The sequence below is a fragment of the Manacus candei genome, unplaced genomic scaffold (assembly GCF_025592945.1).
Source record: "Manacus candei isolate 608988 ecotype Guabito, Panama unplaced genomic scaffold, ASM2559294v1 h1tg000180l, whole genome shotgun sequence".
In the NCBI taxonomy this organism is placed as follows: domain Eukaryota; kingdom Metazoa; phylum Chordata; class Aves; order Passeriformes; family Pipridae; genus Manacus; species Manacus candei.
Genome location: NW_026138228.1, coordinates 366,027 through 390,047, shown reverse-complemented (window position 1 = coordinate 390,047; position 24,021 = coordinate 366,027). Strand labels below are relative to the sequence as shown.

At 62.4% G+C, this 24,021-nt stretch overlaps 2 protein-coding genes across 2 annotated transcripts; both read left to right on the top strand.

Annotated features, from left to right (window-relative positions):
• Positions 1–2,172: 2,172 nt before the first annotated feature.
• LOC127463913 (cAMP-dependent protein kinase inhibitor beta-like) lies at positions 2,173–17,190 on the top strand. Its single transcript, XM_051773951.1, has 5 exons — positions 2,173–2,730; positions 13,662–13,751; positions 14,451–14,579; positions 15,318–15,469; positions 16,076–17,190. Exons 4-5 carry the CDS (start codon positions 15,325–15,327, stop codon positions 16,156–16,158), a joined length of 228 nt encoding a protein of 75 aa, XP_051629911.1. The 5' UTR covers positions 2,173–2,730; positions 13,662–13,751; positions 14,451–14,579; positions 15,318–15,324; the 3' UTR covers positions 16,159–17,190.
• A 3,201-nt stretch (positions 17,191–20,391) lies between these two features.
• On the top strand, positions 20,392–24,002 carry FABP3 (fatty acid binding protein 3). Its single transcript, XM_051773950.1, has 4 exons — positions 20,392–20,551; positions 21,249–21,421; positions 23,520–23,621; positions 23,709–24,002. The coding sequence occupies exons 1-4, from the start codon at positions 20,479–20,481 to the stop codon at positions 23,760–23,762; spliced, it is 402 nt and encodes a 133-aa protein (XP_051629910.1). The 5' UTR covers positions 20,392–20,478; the 3' UTR covers positions 23,763–24,002.
• The last annotated feature ends 19 nt before the right edge of the window (positions 24,003–24,021 follow it).

Below are 24,021 nucleotides of genomic sequence, written 5' to 3'. Positions count from 1 at the left end.
GAGCTGAAAGAGCAGAGGAAGAGCAGAGCAGCCACACTGGTGCAGCACCAGGCACAGCAGCACTGCCCTGGACCAGTGGGGGCTGGCAGTCCCAGTGGGGGCTGCCTGATAAGGGAATAATTTTTCCCTTTCCTGGGTTTTTGCATCCCTGGGGCTTGTGTGAGCTCCAGCTGGGAGTCTGGGCTCCTCATGCTCCCCATCAGGGTGCAGGCAGGTTCAGAGGGGTTATTCCATGTCAGCAATGCACTGGTGGGATATGGAGGGACTCACACACCTCCTGTGTGCCTCAGTTCCCCCAGCTCCTCTATCCCAGCCATCTCCAAAGGATCACCCTGACAGAGGGAAGTGTTCAGCCTTGGTGGAAATGAGCCTGTAGCTCCCCCTGAGAACCCCCAGAGCATCCCTCGGAGCCACCCAGGAGCTGGAGAAAGGCAGAACCACTCCAGGGTGGCTCCCTAAATGCCCACGGGTTTCCCTCTCCCCTTCCCCATCCCAGCATCTCCTCCCTCGCTCCCGGGAGCAGAGGGATGGCAGGGGGCTGGCAGCCGTCCCCTCCACCCGCGACAGCCGATGTCACATCCGATCAGGTGCCAGGCAGGATAAACATCGCGGCTGCTCGGCCCGAGACTGCTCCGGAGAGGGGAGACAGTCAAGGAGAAAGCGGAGCGTGAGCAGCTAAAAATAGCGGCTGGCGAAGGCTCCGCTCCCCGGCGGGAGCTGCCACCGCCCGTCACACGCGGGAGCGAACGGGGGCACAGTGTCCCTCCCGCTCCGCCCGGGGATGCGGCCCCACGAGCTGGGGGTACCGGAGGGCTGAGACCAGCCGCGTTCTGGCTGCCTGGGAGGGTCTCGTCCCTGCCCGTGGAGAGGCACGGCCGGATCTGCCCTGCTGGCGGGTGCGGAGATCAGGGAAGCATCGCCCTTCCCGGGTCAGCAACATCTGCCGGGCATGGGTGGGTTGCCAGGTTCTCCCGATGGCCCGGGAGCTCCCCAGGGCAGGGGCAGGATGGGCACCGAGCATCACCCCTCCCCTTCAGCAAGGAGAGGAGCTTGGCCAGAGCCGGGGATTTGGGAACGCGCCCCCAGCCCTGCACTCAGCTCCCGGGCAAGGTGCCCGTCCCGACCCTCCCCTTCAGCAAGGACAGGAGGGATGGGCAGAGCCAGGAATTTGGGAACGTGCCCCCAGGCTGTTCCCAAACTGATGATCCCAAATGAGGATGCACTCCTGCCGGGAGCTGCACCCCAGTGCAGGGATGGGGGGCCGGGACCACATCACCCAGTGGGGGGGGAGGGGGTTTCTCCCCAGAGCACACCCCACTCCCCCAGCCCTGGGACACCCACCTTCAGGGCCAGGAGGGACATTTTGGAGGAAACCCACGCTGTGTCCCAGCTGTGGGAATGCTGGTGGAAGCTCTGGGAGGTGATTGCTGGCCCTGTGTGCAAATTCCAGTTGAATTTAACTCCCACTCTGGTCACGGCCGCCTCCCCCACCTCGCTGTCCCGACCCACCTCAGGGGTGGGGGTGTGAACCCCCATCCCACACTCTCGGCATTAGCCGTGTCCCCCCCCCCGAGGGTGACACGGGTGCCAGGCCAGGAGCAGCTGGTGGCATCTCCTCTGTGTCCAGTGTCCTTCCAGCGGGGACAGTCCTTGTGCTGGGCACGGCGTGGGGCTGGGACATGATCCTCTGGCTTTACCAGCCGGACCCAGGGTCTCCCAGCCCCCCACCCCCCTCCCCTCATCCCCCACACACCACAGGGGTGCAGCCACACATTTTTTCATTGTTTTTTTGGAGCCTGGCGATTGGTTTTGGCTGCACTAAATGCTCGAGGAGCGGCGTGTGCTGGGGCCGAGCTGTCCCGGTGGGCGAGCTGAGCCCCCTCAGCCCATCCCCCGTGGGGCTCTTCCCCCAGGGCTGCAACCGGGAACACGAATTCAGAAGGAATTGGGGGGAATCGCCCTTTTCCCCGAGCGGGGCTGGTGCCCACGCCGGGCTGCGAGCCCCCTGCCCGGGCTGGGGGACCCACCGGGGCAGAGTGACGGGGAGCCCCGGGGGGAGACGGGTGTCCCAGCCGCCTCCCCCCATGTCTCGGCGCGGGGGGACGCGGGGACACAGCAGCCCGGGGGGGTTTGGGGGCGGCCCCGGCGGCGGGGGGAGCGCGGGGGGGCGGCGGGCGGGGCCGGCGGAGGGTCCCCCCCGCGCCGAGCGGGGGCCGGGCCGGGCGGGAGCGGCGGCGCGGGGCGGGAGCGGCGGCGGCGGCGGCGGCGGCTCGGCCCCGGGTGCCCCAGGGCCGCCTGGAGCCCGAGGATTCCCCGCGGCTGCTGCCGAGCGCCGAGCATCCTTCCTGCATCCCTGCCTGCCTTCCCCGGGCCGCCCGACTGCGACCGGCACCGGCAGCACCGCCGGCACCGGCACCGGCATCACCACCGGGACACCACAGCCGACATCACCGCCGGCATCAGCACCGGGACACCACAGCCGACATCACCGCCGGCATCAGCATCGGGACACCACAGCCGACATCACCGCCGGCATCGCCACCGGGATCGACACCGACATCGCCACCGGCATCAGCATCGACACGGGCACCCCCACCAACACCGGCATCAGCACCGGCACCAGAACCGGCATCAGCAGTGTCCCCGGCATCAGCACCGGCCCCGGCCCCAGCCCCGACCCCATCCTCGGTACCGACACCAAACCCGCGCCGGTGCCGCCGGTGCCACCAGGTGAGCGCTGACGGTGCCGCGGTGGCACCGAGGCCCTGGGCCACGGCGGGGCTGCCCTGTGCTCCTGGGGGCTGGGGAACAGGAGCCTCCCGTGGGGATTGGGAGCCCATCCCGGGAAAGGAGTGTCCCCCCTGGACATCTCCCCGGGGGAGAGGCGGGAGGGGCAGGGGACGGGCACCCACCACCTCGGGGGGCGGGGGGGTTTGGGGGGGATGAAGGTCTGTGGCAGCTGCGGTGCTGAGCAGGGCAGGGAGTGTCTCTCGAGGGTTTGGGAGGTTTGCCCATCCCACCGGGAGCGGGGGGCTCCGGGGAGGATTTGGGGGAGCAGTGGTCAGGCACCGAGCAAGGCACATCTGTCTCAGGGTGGGCGCTTCAGATCAACCCCCGTGGTGGCACCTCCGTCCCTCCCTGGCACCCACCCCCTGCCCTCTCCTCCCTGGCAGGTCTGGGGGTCACCACTGCCCCCTCCACCTTTCACCCTGCCCTGTCCTCATCTCAGGGACCGCCACAATTCCCCTCCTCCCCCAGCTCCAGCTCCAGCCTTCAGCTTCCCAGATTAGAGCTTCCCGGATGATTGGGGGCCCGGGGAGCAGGGGGGTCCCGGTGCAGTGACAGCTGAGACCCGCTCGGTGCAGGGGACACGCTCGTCTGGTGCTTCCTCCCGGGGCGGCATCCTGCCGGCAGGAAAGGGCTTCCCCGGGGGACAACTCCTCCTCCCCACCTTCAGGGCATCATTTTGGCAGACTGCCCCTGCAGATGCTTGGATCGGGTCCCTTTGGTCCCCGGAGCTGGCTCCTGTCCCCTGGCTGCGCGGCAGTGCCGCCGGGGAGGTGGCAGAGGCAGGATGTGCTGGGCTCACCCCGAATGCCCCCAGCCCGTGACCTTGGGGTGTCCACCACGGGACACCTCAGGCCTTGCTGTCACAGGGGGCTCCTCCTGGGATGTCCCTGTGGGCACGGCCAGGCAGGAGAGGTGGGAGATGTAATGGGGGGTGGGGGTGGAATGGACATTGTCTCCCTGTCTCCACCCTTTATCCCCTCAGCACCTTCTCCCCCCCCCAAAAAAAAAAAAATAAAAAAAAAGAAGGTTTTGGAGGTGAAACCACGACAGCTGAACCAAGTTCACACTTTTTGAGACTGGGGGAGTCAGAACATTTCTCCCCAGACTGGGATGCTGGGAGGCAGAGGGGGAGGCAACTGGAGCTGGGGGTGCTCGGGGGGGAGGTTGTTGGGGTTTGGTCACAGCCACTTTTGGGGCAAAACCTTGGGGTTCATCTGCTGGGTCAGCCAGAGAAGCTCTGTCCCCCTTTCCTGCCCTGGCCTGTGCTCCCCCACAGGACAGGGTGCTCCAGGGCCCAGGGGGGACACGGCACCATGGACAGGAGGGGGACACTGCCCTGCCCTGCCCTTGGCTCCTTGGCAGGCTGTTCTGACCCCTGGCTCAGCCCAGGGGGGTTGGATCCGGCTCTGCTCCCTCAGGGATGGGCATTTCCAGCCATGCCCCTGATCCCAGGGTGCCTGCACAGATTCCAGGGTGTCTGCATGCATTTCTTCCCTCCTTGGCTTTTGGTCCCTTCCCTGGCAGCTCCCTGGGAGCTGAGTGGGTGCCACTGGGTGGTGGGGAAGGTGCTGTGACAGCCACCACGCCGGAGAATCCCAATGATGCTCCCGGGATCTGTGCAGGGATGGAGGAAAACAGCTGGATTGCCTCCATGCAGGGCCTCTCCACCCCTTGTGAGAGGATGCTGCCTGGAGAGCAGGGTGTCCTGGAAGTTTCCCACCCCCTTCCTGGGATGAGTTGCAGTGGGAAGGAGATGATCTGCCAGCATCCAGGGGCCTGGGGGAAGCACATGCCTGGGGCTCCCCGGGGAGCCGGAGGTACCAGCTGCTGCTGGTGGCCTGGAAAGCCTTCAGCTGGCTCTGCTCCCCCAAATGAATGAATTATCTGGGTGCCTGCACATATCCTGCCTCCTCCACATTCAGTGCTGCTTCCTCAGGACACCCTGCTGCCCTCTCAGCCATTCCCAGCTGGACCGTGGCCCTCCCCAGGTGCCACCAGTGGCAGGAGGAGAAGAGGGACCTCGTGCTGGGAGAGGAGCTCCTGCAGTGCCTGGCTGAGCCCGAGGCCGTCCCGCTGCATTCCAGAAATTCCTGGAGACTCTGCCACGAAGCCCTGGGTGGCACCCAGCCCAGGATGTGCTTGCAGGCACCCAGCTGGCCCCCCGTGCCCCCCCAGCAGCCCACAGCCCACGGCATCCTTACAGCTCCTCGGGTTTCCCTTGGCACGAATCCCTGTGCCACCCCCATGCTTGGCAGACTCGAGGATGTTCCTGTCCCCGTCCCAGGAGCTCTGATTGGGTCCCTCAGCTCCCACCAGGGATGCTCAGGCTGGAGCAGGGGATGAAAAGCCGTTTGGGGAGGGGGGAGCCTGAAACTGCTGAAGAATTAAAGGGATGGAGGGGTGGGTAACATGTTTGTTATGCAAAATTCCAGCCTGTGGAGTGTTGGAGCAGTTAAGTGAAGGTTACAGTGGGAGCTCCATTATCCAGGGCTCCACCATCCTAATTCCCTCCCTTTGGATCACCTCCTGTTTACCTCCCTCGCTCCAAGAGCAGGGCTGGTCCATCCCTGGTGCAGGGCCCTCTCCAAGGGGCTGGGGAGGGGTTTCCATCCCCCTCATGTCAAAGGGGCTGAGTTTCCCCCTTGGACTCAAAAAGGATCCAAATGCAGTGGAAGGGACTGAGGAGTGTGGGGGATAAGGGCTCACCCAGCACCCCAAATTCCCCAGGGAAATGCCTGCTCTCCTCCCACCACACCAATTTACCTTTAATCAGTTAATTAAAGGTGAGTAAGTGACGGGGGTGGAGGTGGGGCTGCTCCCCAGCCCTGGAAGAGGTCACAGCCCACAGGCTGGCAAACACCTGGCTGGTCTGGGAGTGGCTGGGGCAGCTTCCATCACTCCCTGGGATGTGGTGGGATCCCTCCCTGCACCCTTGCCTGGGAAGCTTCCATTCCTTCCTTGGACGTGGTGGGATCCCTGCCTGCACCCTTCCCTGGGATGTGGCAGGATTTCTCCCTGCATCCCTCCTTGGTAAGCTCCCATCCCTTCCTGGTGTTCAGTGAGATTCCTCCCTCCCTCCCTGCATCCTTCCCTGGGATTTGGTGGAATCCCTCCCTGCATCCTTCCCTGGGATGTGCTGGGATCCCTTGCTGGAAATCCTCCTTCCCTACCTGGGATGTTGTGGGATCCCTCCCTGGGATGTCTCCATCCCTCCCTGGGATGCAGGACAGCATCTCCCCCCTGGGAGCTCTGGGATCCCCAGCCTGGGGGATCAGGGGTGGGCTCAGGAGAATTCTCTTTAAGGAACAATCCCCATCCCCACCCAAACCATGTGGGCTGAGGGTCTCTCTCACTGCTGGTGCTGAGCTGGCTCGTGGAGCTGTTCCCTCTCCTGGAGCTGCCAGCACTGTCAGCCCTCGGGATTTGCCCTGTTCCCACAGAAAACATCCCCAGCTGGAACATCACCGGTGATTTTTGGGAGTTCTTCATTTCCCTGGTGCCACTGAGCAGGGAGGGCTGTGCCACAGGGAGGGGACCTTCCTGCTGTCCCAGAGCTGCTCCCGCTCCCGTGCTTTGCTCAGCCCGAGTGTCAGAGCCTGGGGAGGGAGCTGATGGATCTTTCCTCAGGGCTATCCTATTGCCAGGCAGCTCCATCCCTGGCGGCAGCATTCCCAGAGCCCTCCCTGCATCCCTGCACGGGGACCTCCCCCCTCCCGCCCCCGGGGAGCAGGAACCCTGTTCCACGTGCTGGTAAAAGCCAGAAGTGCTTGTTTTTAGCCCAAAGTGATGGAAACATTCCCCGGGGGGGAACTGGGAGCTCAGGGGAGAGCAGGAGGGAAGGGAAGCAGCGATGTCAGCTGGGCTGGGAGCCCCAGGAGGGAGCAGAAGAGGAGCTGGGATTTTGCCATTCCCTCTCTGAGTGAGGGGGCCAGCACAGCTGAGGTTATCCAGGTTATCCATCCCCTCTCCAGTGCTGGATATTGGGATGCAGGATGAAGCCTGGCAGTGCTGCTCCACCGTCAGCCCACGTCCTCGTGCCTCTGCCTGCTGAGCTTCTGGTGCTTTGCTCTTTAATTAGACCAGCTCAGGCTTGTCCAGGGATGAAATCCGGGTGATCCAGAGGGAATCACTCATTTGTGTTTCCCTGGTGCCTTCAGCATCTTTCCAGGATGCCCCGTGAGCTGCTCCCATGGGAAAAGGTGCCTCAATTTTATCTGTGCATGGACTCATGGGAGGTGCTGAGATCAGCAGGGCTGTGCTGGGATTAAACTGAGTCCTCCAGAGAGCCTTTTCCTGCCCAATCCAGGCCTGCAGGATCAAAAGGGGATTTTATCTGTGGTCACCACCTTTGGGGGAAGCCAAGCCCTGGTGTGGGATGAGCACCTTGAGGTCTGGGGGCATTTGGGTTGGAAGCCTTTGGGTTTGTCCTGGAGGAAAACTCTGGGTTGGGATGTCAGTGAGGTGGATTCACTCTCATCTTGGAGCAGGACTCGCTCTGGTTTGTGTTTCCAGCATTATAAACAGAGGGGACAATTTATACAAACAGCCTGAAATCCTGTCTGGAGAGACTCAGGTTGGATTTTAGATTTTTTTCCTGGTTTTCATGGGAGTGTTAAACACAGCTGAGCTCTGCCATCATCCCCTTGTCTGGTGGAGCAAGAACACATCCAGAGGCTCCAGCCTATGGATGTCACAGCAAAACCCACCTCCTGTGCTCATCTCCCTGTGGGCATCCAGGAATTACAGGGAATGAAGATTATCAATGCCCCATTTTGGAGTCCTTCCTTCTCACTCCTGGCTTTGAACAAGAATTTCTGTACCAGTATCCAACAAGCCCAGATGAGCCCATCCAGGGAAGGGTTTATGTTCCATCTTGGTTGGCCTTACCTAGGACAGGTTTAAGTGTGAAAAAAAAAGTTCTAAAGTCCTACAGCTGTAGAAAAATTCTAATAAAAAAAGAAGTCATAGAATCCCAGACTGGTTTGGGCTGGAAGAGACCTTAAAGCTCATCTCATTCCATGGGCAGGGACACCTTCCACTAGCCCAGGTTGCTCCAAGCCCTGTCCAACCTGGCCTTGGACACTTCCAGGGATGGGGCAGCCACAGCTGCTCTGGGCAGTCAGTCCCAAGGTGTAAAAAGGGAACAGAGGGTGAATAAAGGCAAGGGAAGGCTGATCATTAAAAGCATCCTGGAATCCAGGGAGAGGTTTAGGCAGAATGATTGAGGACTGGGGGATGAGCAGGGATGGGACTGAGCCCAGAGCTGGTCCTGCACATCTACAGGGCAGCCATGGGGAGCAGGGAGGGAGCAAGGAGAGGGAGAGGGGGGATGTGAGGAGGGTGGAGGGAAGGGACATTTCAACACACCCCAAACAGATGGATGAGTCCCTCCAGGCAGGAGCAGGAATGGTGGAGAAGAGGGAAAGCTGCTCTGGCTGCCAGGGTGTGTGTGACAGAGCAAAAACAAGGAGGAAGGTCAAAGCTCAGGGCAGGACACCACGGGAAGGGCTTAGAGGGTAATGGGAATTACTGTGTAAGTGCATTATCCTAACGAGGAGGATCCTCTGCTCCACGAGAGGGGAGGAAGGGGGAGCCCACGTGCCAGGAGCCTTTTGGACATGGGGTTTGCTGGGAATCACACAGAAGGGCCAAACCCTGCAGGTTTGGATGCCCTGGAGGTTCTCAGGCTTTGGGAAGCTACCAGTACAACCTCCACTTAGAAATCCTGCTGGAATGATTCCTCAAAGCTTTGGGAAGGAGCTGAGGCCGTGGGGTGAGAAGGAGTCAGGGAAAAATTGGGGGAAAACCAGTATGTGATTTCAATGGTGCTCTGAGCATCCAAGTGTAGCTTCCCTTTGATCCCTCCCTGCACAGCTTCACAGCCAACATCACTCCAAAGGTGTCCAGCAGGACCTGAACTGGCCCAGGCTCCTGCCCAGCCCCCTGGAAACCTGGGGATTCCAGGACAAAAGTGCCAGCCCATGGTCAGAGATGTTTTGCTGCCAAGGGCAGGCAATGGGGTGCCAGCATTCCCCACTGGGATGGGGGTTGGAAGCTCCATCCCACCCACTCCCACTGTCAGGAGGGATCATCATCTCCAGGCACTCAGGTTGAGAATTCCCTGTGTGAAGCAAAACCTGTTTTCTGTGTCATTCTTTATGTGCACCTGAAATATTCCCACACCAGCCAACATCCTTGGGGCCTTTTCCTCCCTTCCCAGGAAATGACGAGTTTGGGACAATATTTTTTGCCACAGGATCATAGAATCAGATAGGTTGGAAAAGACCTCCAAGATCATCAAGTCCAATCCTTGATCCAACCCCACCGTGGTTCCCAGCCCATGGCACTGATGCCACATCCAGTCTGTCCTTAAACACCTCCAGGGACGGGGACCCCACCCCCTCCCTGGGCAGCCCATTCCAATGGCTGAGCACCCTCTCTGCAAAGAAATTCTTCCTAAATCCAACCTAAACCTGCCCTGGGGCAGCCCAAGGCTGTGCCCTCTTGTCCTACTGCTGGTTCCTGGCAGCAGAGCCCGACCCCCCCCGGCTCCCCCCTCCTGTCAGGGAGTTGCAGAGTCAGGAGGTCTCCCCTGAGCCTCCTCCTCTCCAGGTTGAGCCCCCCCAGCTCCCTCAGCCTCTCCTCACAGCACTTGTGCTCCAGTCCCTTCCCCAGCCTCGTTGCCCTTCTCTGGCCCTGCTCCAGCCCCTCCATGTCCTTCCTGAGCTGAGGGCCCAGAACTGGACACAGCACTCCAGGGGTGGCCTCACCAGTGCCCAGCACAGGGGCAGAATCCCTTCCCTGCTCCTGCTGCCACCCTATTCCTGATCCAGGCCAGGATCCATTGGCCTTCTTGTCCCCCTGGGCACACTCTGGCTCCTGTTCAGCTCCCTGTCCATCCCCACTCCCAGCTCCCTTCCTGCCTGGCTGCTCTCCAGCCCCTCTGGCCCAGCCTGGAGCTGCCGGGGGTTGTTGTGGCCAAAGGGCAGGACCCAGCCCTTGGCCTGCTTGAACCTCATCCCCCTGGAATCAGCCCCTGGATCCAGCCTGGCCAGGTCCCTCTGCAGAGCCCTCCTGCCTTCCAGCACATCAACACACCCCCAGCCTGGTGTCAGCTGCACATTTGCTGATGGTGGACTCAATCCCCTCATCTAAATCATCAGTAAAGACATTAAACAGAACTGGGCCCAGCACTGATCCCTGGGGACACCACTGGTGACCAGATCCCAGCTGGATGCAGCTCCATCCCCACCACTGATCCCTGGGGACACCACTGGTGATGGATCCCAGCTGGATGCAGCTCCATCCCCACCACTCTCTGGCCCTCCAGCCAGTCCCTAACCCAGCCCAGGGTGCCCCTGGCCAAGCCTTTTCCAGGAGTGTCCCATGGGAGATGGTGTCCAAGGCTTGGCTGAAGTCCAGGCAGACACATCCACACCTTCCCCTCACCCACCAGGTGGGTCACCTCGTCATGAAAGACCAGGTTGGTCAGACAGGACCTGCCCCTCCTAAACCCATCCTTCCCTCTCCCTGAGATCCTGGAGCTGTTCCTGGGCAGCTGCTGAGCATCCCCTGGGCTCGGGCACAGGAGCTCTGCTGCCTGCCTGGACAGGGATCCACCAGGACCAACCCTGCCTCCTCCAGGGGAGAGCTCTGGGCTCTCCAGATTTTATCCTGTGCCTAATTGTTGCCATCTGCTGTTCCAGGCTCCGGGGGCTGCTCGGGCTGTCTGCTGGCTGTCGGTCTCTGGTTATCCCAGCCCCGCTGCAGTTCCCTTCCATGTGGACTCCTGGCTCATTTTCCTGGATACTGCTCTCATTCCCTTCTGATCTGGGGCAGCTCTTTCCTTCCTGGCTTGCAACGCTCATTTAACTCGATGTTACATTTACACCCTGGGAAATCTTTCCCATTTTTCATCGTGTTCATCATCTCTTAATAACCCCAACATTTCGGGAGGCCTCGTGCTGTGCTGCAGTTTTTCCCAGCACAGAGTCTGTAACACTTTGAATGAAACAAGCAGGAGGAACCCTCCATATAGAGAGAGCCAAGAGCATTAAATGACCCAAACCCACCTCCCAGATGAGCTCATGACCCATCCACCACTCAGAAGCTGAAGAAGCAAATCCTTATGGTTAAATGAATCCTTAACAACACTGTAACATCACCCAGGTCCTAAACCCCTTGGAGCCTTCCTGCTTTGTGTGCCCTGGGGGAGGGAATGTGTTTGGCAAAGCTGTGCTGTGGCCCTGGTGGGTGCCCCACTGTCCCCAGGCTCCAGGTTCTGGCTCTGGCAGATGATGTTTGGGGCGAGTGTGTTCTGCTCTCTGCCACCCCCAGCACCCCGAGTCGCTGTGGCACAGGGGACAACCCCTGCCTTGATCATGGATGTGCCCATGGAGGGGTCTGACCCCAAACTGAACCCTTGGTCCCTTTGGCTTCTCCATGCCCAGGGTGGTTCACACCTTTCTCTGCCCTGTCAGCACCCTCCTTCCTTCCTCCAGGGCTTTGATATTCCTAAGGAATTTGACCAGGGAACACACATCCCTACATACCATGTCCTCCCTCCACCTCTCCCAGCACCTTCCACCACAGCCCATCTCTGGGAGGGATTAAGGGTTATTTCTGCCCTTCCCTCCTACATCCCATTAGGGGCATTAGAGCAGGAGCCAGCGGCCCCAAAGACCTTCCATGTGACTCCAGGAGCTTTTTCAGGCTGAGACCACGTTAAGGCCCCAGAAACTGCTCGTGCTTGGAGGGGTTCACTGGGTTTGTCCAGCACTGTTTGCCCAGGTAGGGTTGGATTTCCCTTTGGGACCAGGTAGGGTTGGATTTCCCTTTGGGACCAGGTAGGGTTGGATTTGCCTGTGGGACCAGGGTAAGGTTGGATTTCCCTGTGGGACCAGGTAGGGTTGGATTTGCCTGTGGAATCAGGGTGAGATTGGATTTCCCTTTGGGACCAGGTAAGGTTGGATTTGCCTGTGGGACCAGGTAGGGTTGGATTTCCCTGTGGGACCAGGTTGACTTGGATTTGCCTGTGGCACCAGGAGGACGTGTTAGTGCCCAGCACAGGGCAGGTGTTGGCACTTGGATCTGGTCCCCAGGGAGCCCAGGGAGGTGGGACAGCCTGAGGGGCTCCCTGGGACAGTGATGCTGCATCCTAGGAGTGCTCAGGATCCCCCAGCCCTGGGACAGTCCCCTCGGGGCTCCCAGCAGGAGGGTCCTGATCCCTTGTGCAGCTTTTCTGGGCAGGGTGAGGTGCAGATGTCACACCCCCCCCCCCCCCCCGGCATCCCTGCGAGCGGGAAGGACACAGATGGGATCCAGCCTGGTCCTGGAGGCTGATTATTCCTGATTTTCCAGCACTGGAGCCACTGGGACTGCCGGGAAGGAGCTTTGATCCAGCCTGAGGGGCTCCTGCCTCGCTGGGATGTGCAAAGAGTCATGTGTGTGTGTGTACATGTGTGTGCGTGCACACGTGTGTGTGTGTGTGTGTGCACATGTGTGTGTGTGCACATGTGTGTGGCTATCCAGGCGTGTCCCTGTGTGCCTGCACACTTGGCTTTCTGTGGGTGTGTGAAGAAGGGATCAGGGAATCCTTTAGGTTGGAAAAGCCCTCCAGGATCAGCGAGTCCCAGCCCTGCCAAGGCCACATCCACACGTCCCTGTCCCCAAGTGCCACATCCACACGTGTGTTAAATCCCTCTGGGGTCGGGGAGTCCAGCACTGCCCTGGGCAGCAATCACACATGTGTGCTACAATGCACCACACGTACATACACGTGCCATGGGACACCACGTGTGTGCCAGGGGGTGCCAAGCAATCACACACATGTGCTACAACACACCACACATGTACATATATGTGCCATGGGACACCACATGAGCACACACGTGTATGCCAGAGGGTGCCAAGCAATCACACACATGTGTTACAATGCACCACACATATACATACATGTGCCAAGGGACACCACACATGTGTTCCAGGGAGTGCCAAGCCTGCACATATGTGTGCCAGGGGACACTACACATGCACATACGTGTGCCAGAGGACACCATGCACGCTCATTCATGTCTCGGGGGTGCCAAGCAGGCACATACATGTGTTACAATGCACCACACATGTACATACGTGTGCTACAGGGCACCACACATGCACATACAGGTGCCAGTTTTGCCAAGCGTGCACACACATGTGCTATGGGACACCCCACATGCCATGTGTGTGCCAGGAGGTGCCTCACATGTGCATACATGCGCCAGGGGACACCATGCACACACACTCATGTCTCATACATGTGTGATAGTACACCACACATGCACATACATGTGCCAGGGGACACCATGAACACACACTCATGTCTCATACGCGTATTACAGTGCACCACACACGCACACACACGTGTCAGAGGGTGCCCAGCATCCACACACATGTGCCATGGGACATCACACATGCACATACATGTGCCATGGGACACCACACGTGCACATGCATGTGCCAGAGGGCCCCCCCATGCACAGTCTGGGGCTCAGCTCCAGCTGCACACATATGGACAGTCACACACAGCAACCAGGCCAGGGTGGTACACACAAACACACACATGTGCCAATGCACACACATGTGCCAATGCACACACGTGTGGCTCCAGAGGGCTGTGGGTGGTGCAGGCGTGCAGGGAACATCCCACCTTTGCCACCCCTCCCAGGGCCACCAGCCCTGCCCCTGTCACCCCCAGCCCCTCTCTGTGCCTCGGTGTCCCCCCCAGGCAGGGTCCCCCCCCCGTGACACAGCTACCCTGGCATTAATCACCTCCCAGTGATTAATCAGTTCATTACCTGCTGGGTTCATGGTTTATTTCTCCCCTCACACAGCCGGGTCACCGTCCTGCTCCCACGGCACCTGAGCCCAAGGACACCGAGGGGACCTGGGCTTGTCCTCCTGGGATTCCCAGCGGGACACAGGTGGGTCATGGAGCCACAGCAGGACGAGCTGCCACCACCACCAGTGTGGGGACAGCAGTGCCAGCACTGCCACCAGCACCCGGCCTGGGGGGGGATGGTCTGGGGGTCCCTGTGCCCTAGGAGTGGGTGAAGGGGGTCTGGGGAGGGTGGAGGGAACCCATGTCCTGTGCCACCCCTGTGTCCCCCCCACCCATCACAGCAAAAGCCCAAAGTGTCTCCCAGAGCTGAGCAACATCCCAGTGTGATCCCAGCAGCCTGGGCACCAGGGTGGCTCCACACCAGCGGGATTTGCCCAGTGCCAGGGGCTTCCCAGGAGAGCCCCCACCCACCCAGGGGACCCCAGAATTGGGCTGCCTGCCCTGGGCCAGCGAGGGCTGCTCCCAAGGGACACGGTAGGGTCACTGCACTGGGGACACTGTGTCCTTGTCCCCTGGCAGTGCCCTCTCAGCCTCCCTCCATGTCCCACCTCCCTGTCTCCATCCCTGCTCTCCATCCATCCTTCTCTCCTCCTGCCTTCCCACCAGGGACAAGGAGTCCTTGCCCATCACAGCCCATCCTGGTGCAGCCACCCAGGGCAGAGGGTGCTGGGTGCTGTGGGTGCTCCCCGTGGGGACACAGCCTGTCCCACCCCCAGGTCGCCCCCCTCTCCCTCCTCCACCCCCCTTGGCCCCATTGCTGACCCCCTGCTCTGCCCCCCAGGTCAGAGCCGGAGGGGACCCATCCAGGAGCAATCCCTGTGTCCCGTGGGGTCCCTCCCTAGGCCAGGGAGTGGAGCAGGACCCTGGGCACGGGGGACACGTGGCACCGGACCAGGCTGGAGGGTGCCCGGTAAGGCTGCTGGGGACCCCCGGGGAGCCCCTTCCTCCATGATGGGGTGACCAGCAGAGACCAGAGCACCCAAAGGTGCCAGGGTGGGGATGTAGAGTCCTGCGGGCAGGGTGGCCCCTGCCTTTGCCTTGTGGGGCCCACAGTGGGGGCAGAGGGGGTGCAGGGGCTCAGCCCTGCTCCCTGGGGCAGCAGAGCATCATGCCCAGAGCACAGCCAGGTCCTTTTTGCTCTCCGTGCTCAGGGGGCTAAAGGGAGGACATGGAGGGGCTGGAGCAGGGCCAGAGAAGGGCAACGAGGCTGGGGAAGGGACTGGAGCACAAGTGCTGTGAGGAGAGGTTGAGGGAGCTGGGGGGGCTCAGCCTGGAGAGGAGGAGGCTCAGGGGAGACCTCCTGACTCTGCAACTCCCTGACAGGAGGGGGGAGCTGGGGGGGGTCGGGCTCTGCTCCCAGGAACCAGCAGTAGGACAGGAGGGCACAGCCTTGGGCTGCCCCAGGGGAGGTTTAGGTTGGACACTGGGAAGTTCTTCACAGAGAGAGGGATCAGGCATTGGAATGGGCTGCCCAGGGAGGGCGTGGGGTCACCGTCCCTGGAGGTGTTTAAGGTGAGACTGGATGTGGCATCAGTGCCATGGCTGGGTGACAAGGTGGGGTTGGATCAAGGGTTGGACTCGATGATCTCAGAGGTCTTTTCCAACCTGGTTAACTGTGTGATTCTGTGATTCTGTGATCTCTCTGCAGGGTTAACATGACCGAGGTGGAACCTGTGCTGGACTTCGCCTCCTCCGGCAGGACGGGCCGGCGCAACGCCCTGCCCGACATCCTGGGCTCGCCCGCCGGCGTCAGCCCCGCTGACCTGCCCCTCAAACTGGCTGAGATGTCCCTGAGTGCAGGTAGGCAGCAAGGAGGAGGAGGAGGATGGAGAGTGACACGGGGCGGGCAGGAACTGGGGTTCCCGTGCTCATCCCATGTTCTGGCTCCTCACGACATTGAGGGGCTGGAGCACGTCCAGGGAAGGGAAGGGAGCTGGGAAGGGGCTGGAGCAGCAGGAGCAGCTGAGGGAGCTGGGGGGGCTCAGCCTGGAGAAAAGGAGGCTCAGGGGGGACCTTCTGGCTCTGCAACCCCCTGACAGGAGGGGGGAGCCGGGGGGGGGTCGGGCTCTGCTCCCAGGGAACAAGGGACAGGAGGAGAGGGAACGGCCTCAGGCTGTGCCAGGGGAGGGTCAGGTGGGACATCAGGAGAAATTTCTCCATGGAAAGGGGGGTCAGGCACTGGAAGGGGCTGTCCAGGGAGGTTTGGAGTCCCCACCCCTGGAGGTGTCCCAGGAAGGCCTGGCCGTGGCACTCAGTGCTCTGGGCTGGGGGACAAGGTGGGCATCGGGCACAGGGGGGATCCATGGGCTGGGAGGGCTTTTCCAATCCCAGTGATCCTGTGATTATGTCCTGTGATTCCGTTCTCTGACTCTATCCCACGACTCCGTCCCCTCCTCTCTCCCGCAGGCAGTGCCCAGGAGATGCAGTCTCCCTCGGCGGAGGTGCCCCCTCCGCAGCCGCCCAGCCCCGAGCTGAAGGACACGTCCTAACCCCGCCCCGGGGGGACTTTGCTGACCAGCGGAGGGAGGAGGGGGCTGCGGGGCACCAGCCCAGCTTTCCTGGCACGGCCGGAGTCCGCTGGGATTTCCTCGGTGCTGCCGCAGCCCAGACCCTCGAGTGCCACCCCCGGCACGGGGAGCGGCGGGGACACGGGGGGGACCTGCCGTGACAAAGGGGCCATTCCCACCCACGCCCTGGGCCAGGACTCGGAGGGGGGAATTTTTTTTGCCTCTCCAGGGGGAGGAATATTTTTCTTCTGGGGCATTTGGCGGAGCCGAGCGCGGAGGGGTCCCCGGGGGGGCCCTCCCGGCCGCAGGAGCAGCCACGGTGTTTCTTGCTGAGTGTGGTGTTCACTGTGATGTTTTTGGGTACCACCTCGTCTCCTACCTGTTCTTCTGGGGCGTGTGGGAGCCTTTCTCAACAGCTGGGGGGAAAGGGGAGCACGACACAACCTCAACAGCCCCCCCGGCCCTTAAGCAAAGCCCCCCCTGCAGCCAGCACGTCGCTGAGGGTTCCCACCCAGGGTGGCCTCTGCTCCTGGGTATGGGGAGATGGGTGATTTTGGGGGGTGGGGAGCAGGGCGATGCTGTTTGGAGCATGCCCAGCGCCCCATGCCAGGGGTACCCACGGGTCCCCACGCTGGGTTCCCTCCCGCAGCCCCGGGACTGGGGGAAGCAGCGGGGCCAGGGGGGTCCTGCGGCGTTCGGGGATGCGAGAGACACGGAGAGGGGGTTTCCCGGGCTCTCCCAAATCCTCTGCTTCTGCCAGCGGCGGGGACGGGACCCTCCTGCCCGGGTACCGAGGGGCTGAGGGAGGATTCACTGCCGGCTCTGCCCGGGCCAGGGGCTGGATGCCCGGGGTGCCGGAGCCGGGCAGGGCGGTTGGACGTGGAGCTGGACCCATCCCATCCCGGATGGTCACCTATAGCTGTCGCTGTGGGACCAGCAAAGCCATCCCGAAGCCCAAGTCCCCTCTCTCTGGTCACTGCCCCGGCGGTGGCCGGGACAGGGAGAGCTGTGCGGGGACACACCGCACCCAGCCCCGGGGGGACCGGGCAGCTCCCGCGCTCCCGGGCACTGTGTCCATCGCTCGGAGTGGGGGCCAGTCCCGGTGGAACAGGGTGTGGGGTGTGGGAGGACACCTGTGTGCGTGGGCACCCGTGTGTGGGCATGTGCAGGGCCGTCTATGAGCAGGGCACACGTGTGCATGTACCTCCGTGTGCGTGGGCATCCATGAGCGTGGGCACCCGTGTACATGGGCATCCGTGTACATGGGCACCCGTGTGTGTGGGCATGTGCAGAGCCATCCATGTGCAGAGCATACGTGTGCAGGTGTGAGGGGATCCACGGGCATGGGCACCCACCTACATGGGCATCCGTGTGCATGTATGGGTGTGCATCCCCATGCATGTGCATCCATGTACGTGTGCATCCGTGTGCATGTGTGGGTGTGCATCCCCATGCATGTGCATCCATGTACGTGTGCATCCGTGTGCATGTGTGGGTGTGCATCCCCATGCATGTGCATCCATGTACGTGTGCATCCGTGTGCATGTGTGGGTGTGCATCCCCATGCATGTGCATCCATGTACGTGTGCATCCCTGTGCACGTGCGTGCTTATGTGTGGGCACCTGCGTGCAGGGATATCCACGTGCATGTGCATCCGTGTGCGTGTGCATCCATGCACGAGGGCATCTGTGTGTGTGGGCATTTGTGTTCCTGGGCACCCATGTGCACGGGAATCCTTGTGCGTGGGCATCCTTGTGCGTGAGCACACGTGTGCAGGGATGTCCATGTGTGTGGGCATCCGTGTGTGTGGGCATCTGTGTGCACGTGCACCCCCGTGTGTGGGCATCCGTGTCCATGGGCATTCGTGGGAAAGAGCATCCATTTTCATGTGCCTCCATGTGCAGGGGCACCCGTGTGCATGTGCAGGGGCACTGGTGCACATGTGTGTGTACGTGTGTGTGTGTGTGTGTGGGCACCCGTGTGCATGTGCAGGGGCACTGGTGCACACGTGTGCGTACATGTATGTGTGTGTGTGTGGGCACTGTGTGCATGGGCACGGGCTCCATTGCACAGGGGTGTCCGTGGGCACAGGTGCCTCCGTGCATGGAGCACCTGCGTGTGTGGGCACCTTTGTGCATCCCCGTGTGAGGGTGCTGTGCCCGTGGGTGTGCTCCTCTGTATGTGTGTGTGTCTGTGTGTCTGTGTGTGCGTGTGTCTGTGTGTGTGTCTGTGTGTGTGTGTCTGTGTCTGTGTGTCTGTGTGTCTGTGTCTGTGTCTGTGTGTCTGTGTGTCTGTGTCTGTGTGTGTCTGTGTGTGTGTGTCTGTGTCTGTGTCTGTGTGTGCTCCTGTGGGTGTCCATGTGCAGGGACAGGTGTGCCCATGGATGTCCATGTGCTCAGATGTCCCTACACAGGGTCCCTGTGGGTGGGTGACCCCATGTGTAGGTGACCCTGTGGATTGGTGTTCCTTGTGGTTGGGTGACACTATGAGTGGGTATCCCTAGGGATGGGTGTTCCCTGTGGGTGGCTGTCCTGTGGGTGGGTGACCCTGGGGGTGGGTGACCCTGTGGATCAGTGTTCCTGCGGGTGGGTGACCCTGTGGGTGTGGAATCCTACATGTGGATGACCCTGTGGATTGGTGTTCCCTGTGGATGGGTGTTCCTCTGGGTGGGTGTCCCTGTGGATTGGTCTCCCTGTGGATTGGTGACCCTGCACATGGACAGCTGTTCCTGTGAATGCTCCCATCTCATGGTCCCGTTGTTGTGGGAGCATCTGTGGGGACAGGGCTGTGCAAGTTTGGGACAGTGACACCCAGGTGGGGGGACAAGGGGACAGTCCTTGCCCTCTGTGTTCCCTCCCAGGCCATGGGATGTGTGGGGGTGATGGGGGCTCTGGCTCCACAGGGAATAAATCATCTGTCTGACCTGGGAGAGCCGAGCCCAGGGGGTGTCCCAGACAGGGCAAGTGGACACCATCCCGTGGGGACAGTGCCTCTCTCCCCCAGGACACGAGGTGAGGGGTCAGTGACAGCTCCTGTCCCCCCCAGGACAAGAGGTGAGGGGTCAGTGACAGCTCCTGTCCCCCCCAGGACAAGAGGTGAGGGGTCAGTGACAGCTCCTGTCCCCCCCAGGGCACGAGCTGAGGGGTCAGTGACAGCTCCTGTCCCCCCCAGGACACGAGCTGAGGGGTCAGTGACAGCTCCTGTCCCCCCCAGGACACGAGGTGAGGGGTCGTGCTCGGTGGCAGCATCAGCAGGAGGAAGCTGAACACGAGCTCTGGCTATTTTTGGGTGCCTGTGGTGACACACTGGGGCCAGACACAGGGAGAAAGTGTCCCCAGGTCACTCAGGGACTTGGTCACTCTGACCCCAGAGTCCCCAGGATGAGGGGACGTGCTGCAGCCATGGGGCTCAGGGACACTGGAACCCCCAGCTGGGTCCCTCTGGGGACAGGGAATGGGGGTAGGAGAAGGATCGTCCCCAGGAACTGGGGGACACAGAATCCCATGGCCACGGGTGACCCCACACTCTGGGACGGGTCTGGGGGATGCACTGACCCCGACCCCACTGCCACTGGAGCCCAAAGGGAGGGGACACACGGGAGGGTCCCAGAGCCCCGTGCCTGTCCATGTCCCCAGTGTCCCCCCGACACACAGAGCATCCCTGGGGCACACGTGTGTGTCCCCACACACAGGGGTCACGTATGTGCCCCCACACGCACATGGACAGGCTCACGTGTGTCCCCACACACACAAGGAGCTGGGGGCTGAGGGGGGGGTCACACATGTCCCCACACTCCCTTGGAGTCCCCAAATGTCCCCACACACCTCCTGGTGCTCCCCGCCCCTCCGTGTCCCCAGCCCAGCCTCCCTGTCCCCCAGGGGCACTGTCCCTGCCGGTGTCCCCAAGTTCTGACCGTGTGCCACCGCCGCGGGCAGCGCCCGCCCCCTCCCCACGTCCCCTGCGGTGGGCACACACCCCGTGCCCAGCCCTGCCCTGCCTCAGCTCCCCACACCCCGCACCCCCGGCCCCGCCGAGCCCGGCACAGCTCATGACACAAGTGCCCCTCTCCCTGTCTCTGCCCCAGCCCGGGGGGGCCCGGCGGGGGTCGGTGGCCGGTGGCGGGTGGCCGGGTGGCCGTGCCGGGAGTGGCCGCTGCCAGCGCTGCCAGGGGGAGTATTTCTGGAGCGCTGCGCTCTTTCCAATCATGTGATGAGGACGTTATTTAAGGCGGCGGCGGGGCCGCGGCAGCTGCAGCCGGTGCCACGCTCGCAGCGCGCCCGACCTCCCGAGAGCCCCTCACCATGGTGGAAGCCTTCGCGGGCACCTGGAAGCTGGTGGAGACCAACAATTTCGATGAGTACATGAAGGCTCTGGGTGAGCACGGGGGGGCTGAGCGGGGTTGGAGTCACATCATCACCTTTTTTTTTTTTTTTTTTACACACCCCTCTTCCCCAAATTGCCCGGCGAAGCCCCCCACACGCGGGGGTCTGGCGTGGAGGGACTGGCAGGCGGCGGGGGGGTCGCTGCTGCCTGGGTGGGTGATTTTTTGGGAGGGGCTCCGTGGTTCTGTGTGCGGAGGTTTGGGCTGGGTGAGGGGCTCTGGGGCTGCGGGAGGTGGTCTCGTTCTTCCCCTGGGCAACCCTTGGCACAGGGTGGAGGGATGAGATGCCTCCCCCCGGGTGCTGGGAGCCACCCGGGACCCCCCAGCCCTTACTGGCCCCCAAGCCCCCCAGCCCCCAGCCCCAGCCCCCGCGCAGGGTGCGTCCCCCACGCCGGAGTAGCGCGGGGAGGGGGCACAGGCACCAGTGCCCCCCTTACCCAGCCCGGGAGCTGGTGGGTGTCGGTGCAGGATCCACCCCTCAGCAACGACAGCATTCCCTGGACGCCCCTTTGTGCCCCAGAGCCCCCCCAAGTGTGGCAGGCACGCAAAGCCCCCCAGGACCGTGGGTGGGGAGCAGTTTTGGGGATGAATCACGGGGAGGGAGGGAGGGAGAGCTCCGGGGTGATGCCGCAGGGATCAGAGGAGCATCCTGCCCCTCCACCGCCCTCAGCCCCCACCCTCTCCCCCCAGGCGTGAGCTTTGCCACGCGGCAGATGGCCGGGCTCACCAAGCCCACCACCATCATCGAGGTGAATGGAGAAAAGGTCACCGTGAAGACCCAGAGCACCTTCAAGAACACCGAGATCAACTTCAAGCTGGGCGAGGAGTTCGACGAGACCACGGCGGACGACAGGCACGTCAAGGTGAGCCCCCGGCCCTGCCCCCGGCCCTGCCCACCCCACAGAGGCTCTCTGGGCTCCGGGGGGTCCAGCCCGTGGCTCCAGGGTTCCGTCCTGGTTGCCTGTGGAAGGGGAACACCCCTCTGCCCGCCGGGGTTGGTGCTCGAGCCTGGTCTGGTCCACACAACCCCCCCCTCAGCCCGATTTGCAGCTCTGGGAGCAGGATGGGCCCCGGAGCTGACGGGAAGGTTGTGCAAGAGCGGGGCTTGCAAGTGCCAGCTTGCTCAAGAGGAGGCCAGGGGATGTAGAGGGGTGGTGGTGAGTGTCCCCACTCCGGGGGGAGAGGAGCACAAGACCTCTTTTTTGAGCCCCCTCTTTGCTGAGCCCCCTCTTTGCCCGCCCTCCCAAGCAGGCAGCTCTGCAGGCAGGGACAGGGACTGAGCCCCTGGACAATCCCACCCAGCTGGTGCCTCCCCAGGGGCTGATGCATCCCTGGGGGTCCCTGGGGAGCCCAAAATCTTCTGGCCAGAGCTGTTCCTCATCATAAGAGCAAGGGAAAAATCACCTGAGGGAGGTCAGAGCACCTTTCATGGCCTCTCCCACCCTGCAGAGACATTTTCCCTTGCAGGACTGACCCAGCCCCTGCTTTTCCCTGGTTTCCAGCTGCTGCTCCCGCACACCACTGAATCCCCCATGCAGGGAGCAGCTGGCAGCCCCGTGTCCCCCACCCAGCCCGGGGGGAACCTCAGGGGGCACCTTGAGGCTCGCTGGGCACAAAGCCCCTCCCCAGCCCCAAAGTAGGAAGCACAAGAGCTGAGCAGGGAGTGAGGATGGGGGGGAAGGGAGGGAGTGTGAGCCGGGCAGACCCGGGGCAGCAGGGCCCTGCCCACCACCATTCCCACCCCCATTCCCACCCTCCGGAACTGCTGGAGACTGTTCAAAGCAGCAGGAACGTGTGACCAGCCAAGAGCTCCTGCCCAGCCCGGGGACGTGGTGCCCCTCGGCCGGGGGCCAGAGGGCACGTGATGGTTCAGCAGGGCCAGGGCTGCAGGGCTGGGGCAGGGGGGGGGTGTGGAGCTGTGGGGCACCCACGACTGCATGGAATCCTGGAATGGTTTGGGTTGGAAGGGACCTCAAAGCCCACCCTGTTCCACCCCCTGCCATGGGCAGGGACACCTTCCACTAGCCCAGGTTGCTCCAAGCCCCGTCCAACCTGGCCTTGGACACTTCCAGGGATCCAGGAGCAGCCACAGCTTCTCTGGGCAACCTGGGCCAGGGCCTCCCCACCCTCACAGGAAAAGTTTCTCCCCAGTATTCCGTCTAACCCTGCCCTCTGGCAATGGTTTCCAGGGCTGTGGGGCACTCAAATTCCTGTAGGTACCCAAACTCTTGGGCACCTGAGCAGTGGGGACAACCCAGCTGTAGGGACAGCTGAGCTCTGGGGGAGCACCCAGAGCCCTCCTGGGGCTGTGGGTACACAGGAGCTGTGAACCGACCCAAGCCATGGGGGCACCCGAGGGGGTGGGGGACACAGGGCAGGATGGGGCCGGGGCAGTGCCTGTCCTGGCACAACCCCGTGCAGTCACACCACCCTTGGCACGGCCGGGCTCGGGGCTGAGTCAGCAGCAGTGGCCCGGCGAGCAGAGGCCCGTTTGCTGGATCAGCTCCTCCAAAAAGCCCTCCGGAGGGCAGAGAAGTGGCGGTTCAAAGCGCCGGTACCTGCCCCGATCCCCGCCCCGCCTCTCTGAGCCCTCCGGGGCCGGCGGGCCGCGCTGGGGAGCGGCCGGGCTCAGCTCCCGGGGCCACGCAGCAGGATGCGGCCCCGGGCAGGGCTCCCAGCGCTGGCCCCGGGGCAGGGAGGGCACGCTGGGGCAGCCGAGGCCGTGACCGAGCAGAGGACAGTGCAGGACCTGTCCTGGGTTGAGAAGGACTAACCGAGCCGGGTGGGATGATCCCAGATGGGCATCCCGAGGGTGGCACCCACAGCCTGATCCCGAGCACTGAGGGGCCCCAGCGTGAGCAGAGGACACCCAGCACCGTCCCCTCCAAGGGATAAAGCCCCCCCAGAGCCCCGAGAGCCTGGGAAGGAGGGTTTCACAGCAGGCCTTATCTCTCCCCACAGTCTGTGGTGAAGCTGGACGGCGGGAAACTCGTCCACGTGCAGAAGTGGGACGGGAAGGAGACATCGCTGGTGCGGGAGCTGAAGGATGGGAAGTTAACTCTGGTAAGGAGAGGGTGTTAAACCCGGGAAGGGCTCGGCCCAGGGCAGGCCAAGAGCTGCACTAACCCCTCTCTCATCATCTGCCCCCAGACTCTCACCATGGGCAACGTGGTCTGCACCCGCACCTACGAGAAGGCGACATAGAGGCTGCCCCAGCCCCTGCTGCCACCAGTGCCACGTCCACCCCACACCCCACACCCCACCTGTGCTGGGCACAGCTCCACGTGGCACTGGAGCCGCTGCACCGCCAGGACCTCCTGCTGTCCCCACCCCGGAGCCCCCCCGGGGCCTGGGGGTGGGTTTGTGGTTTCTTGTTGGGGTTGTTTTTTTTAATTAATAATGGGAAAACTCGCATGGAAAAAGAATAAAGGCCGTGTTGTTACAGCTCTGTGGTCGGTTTGCT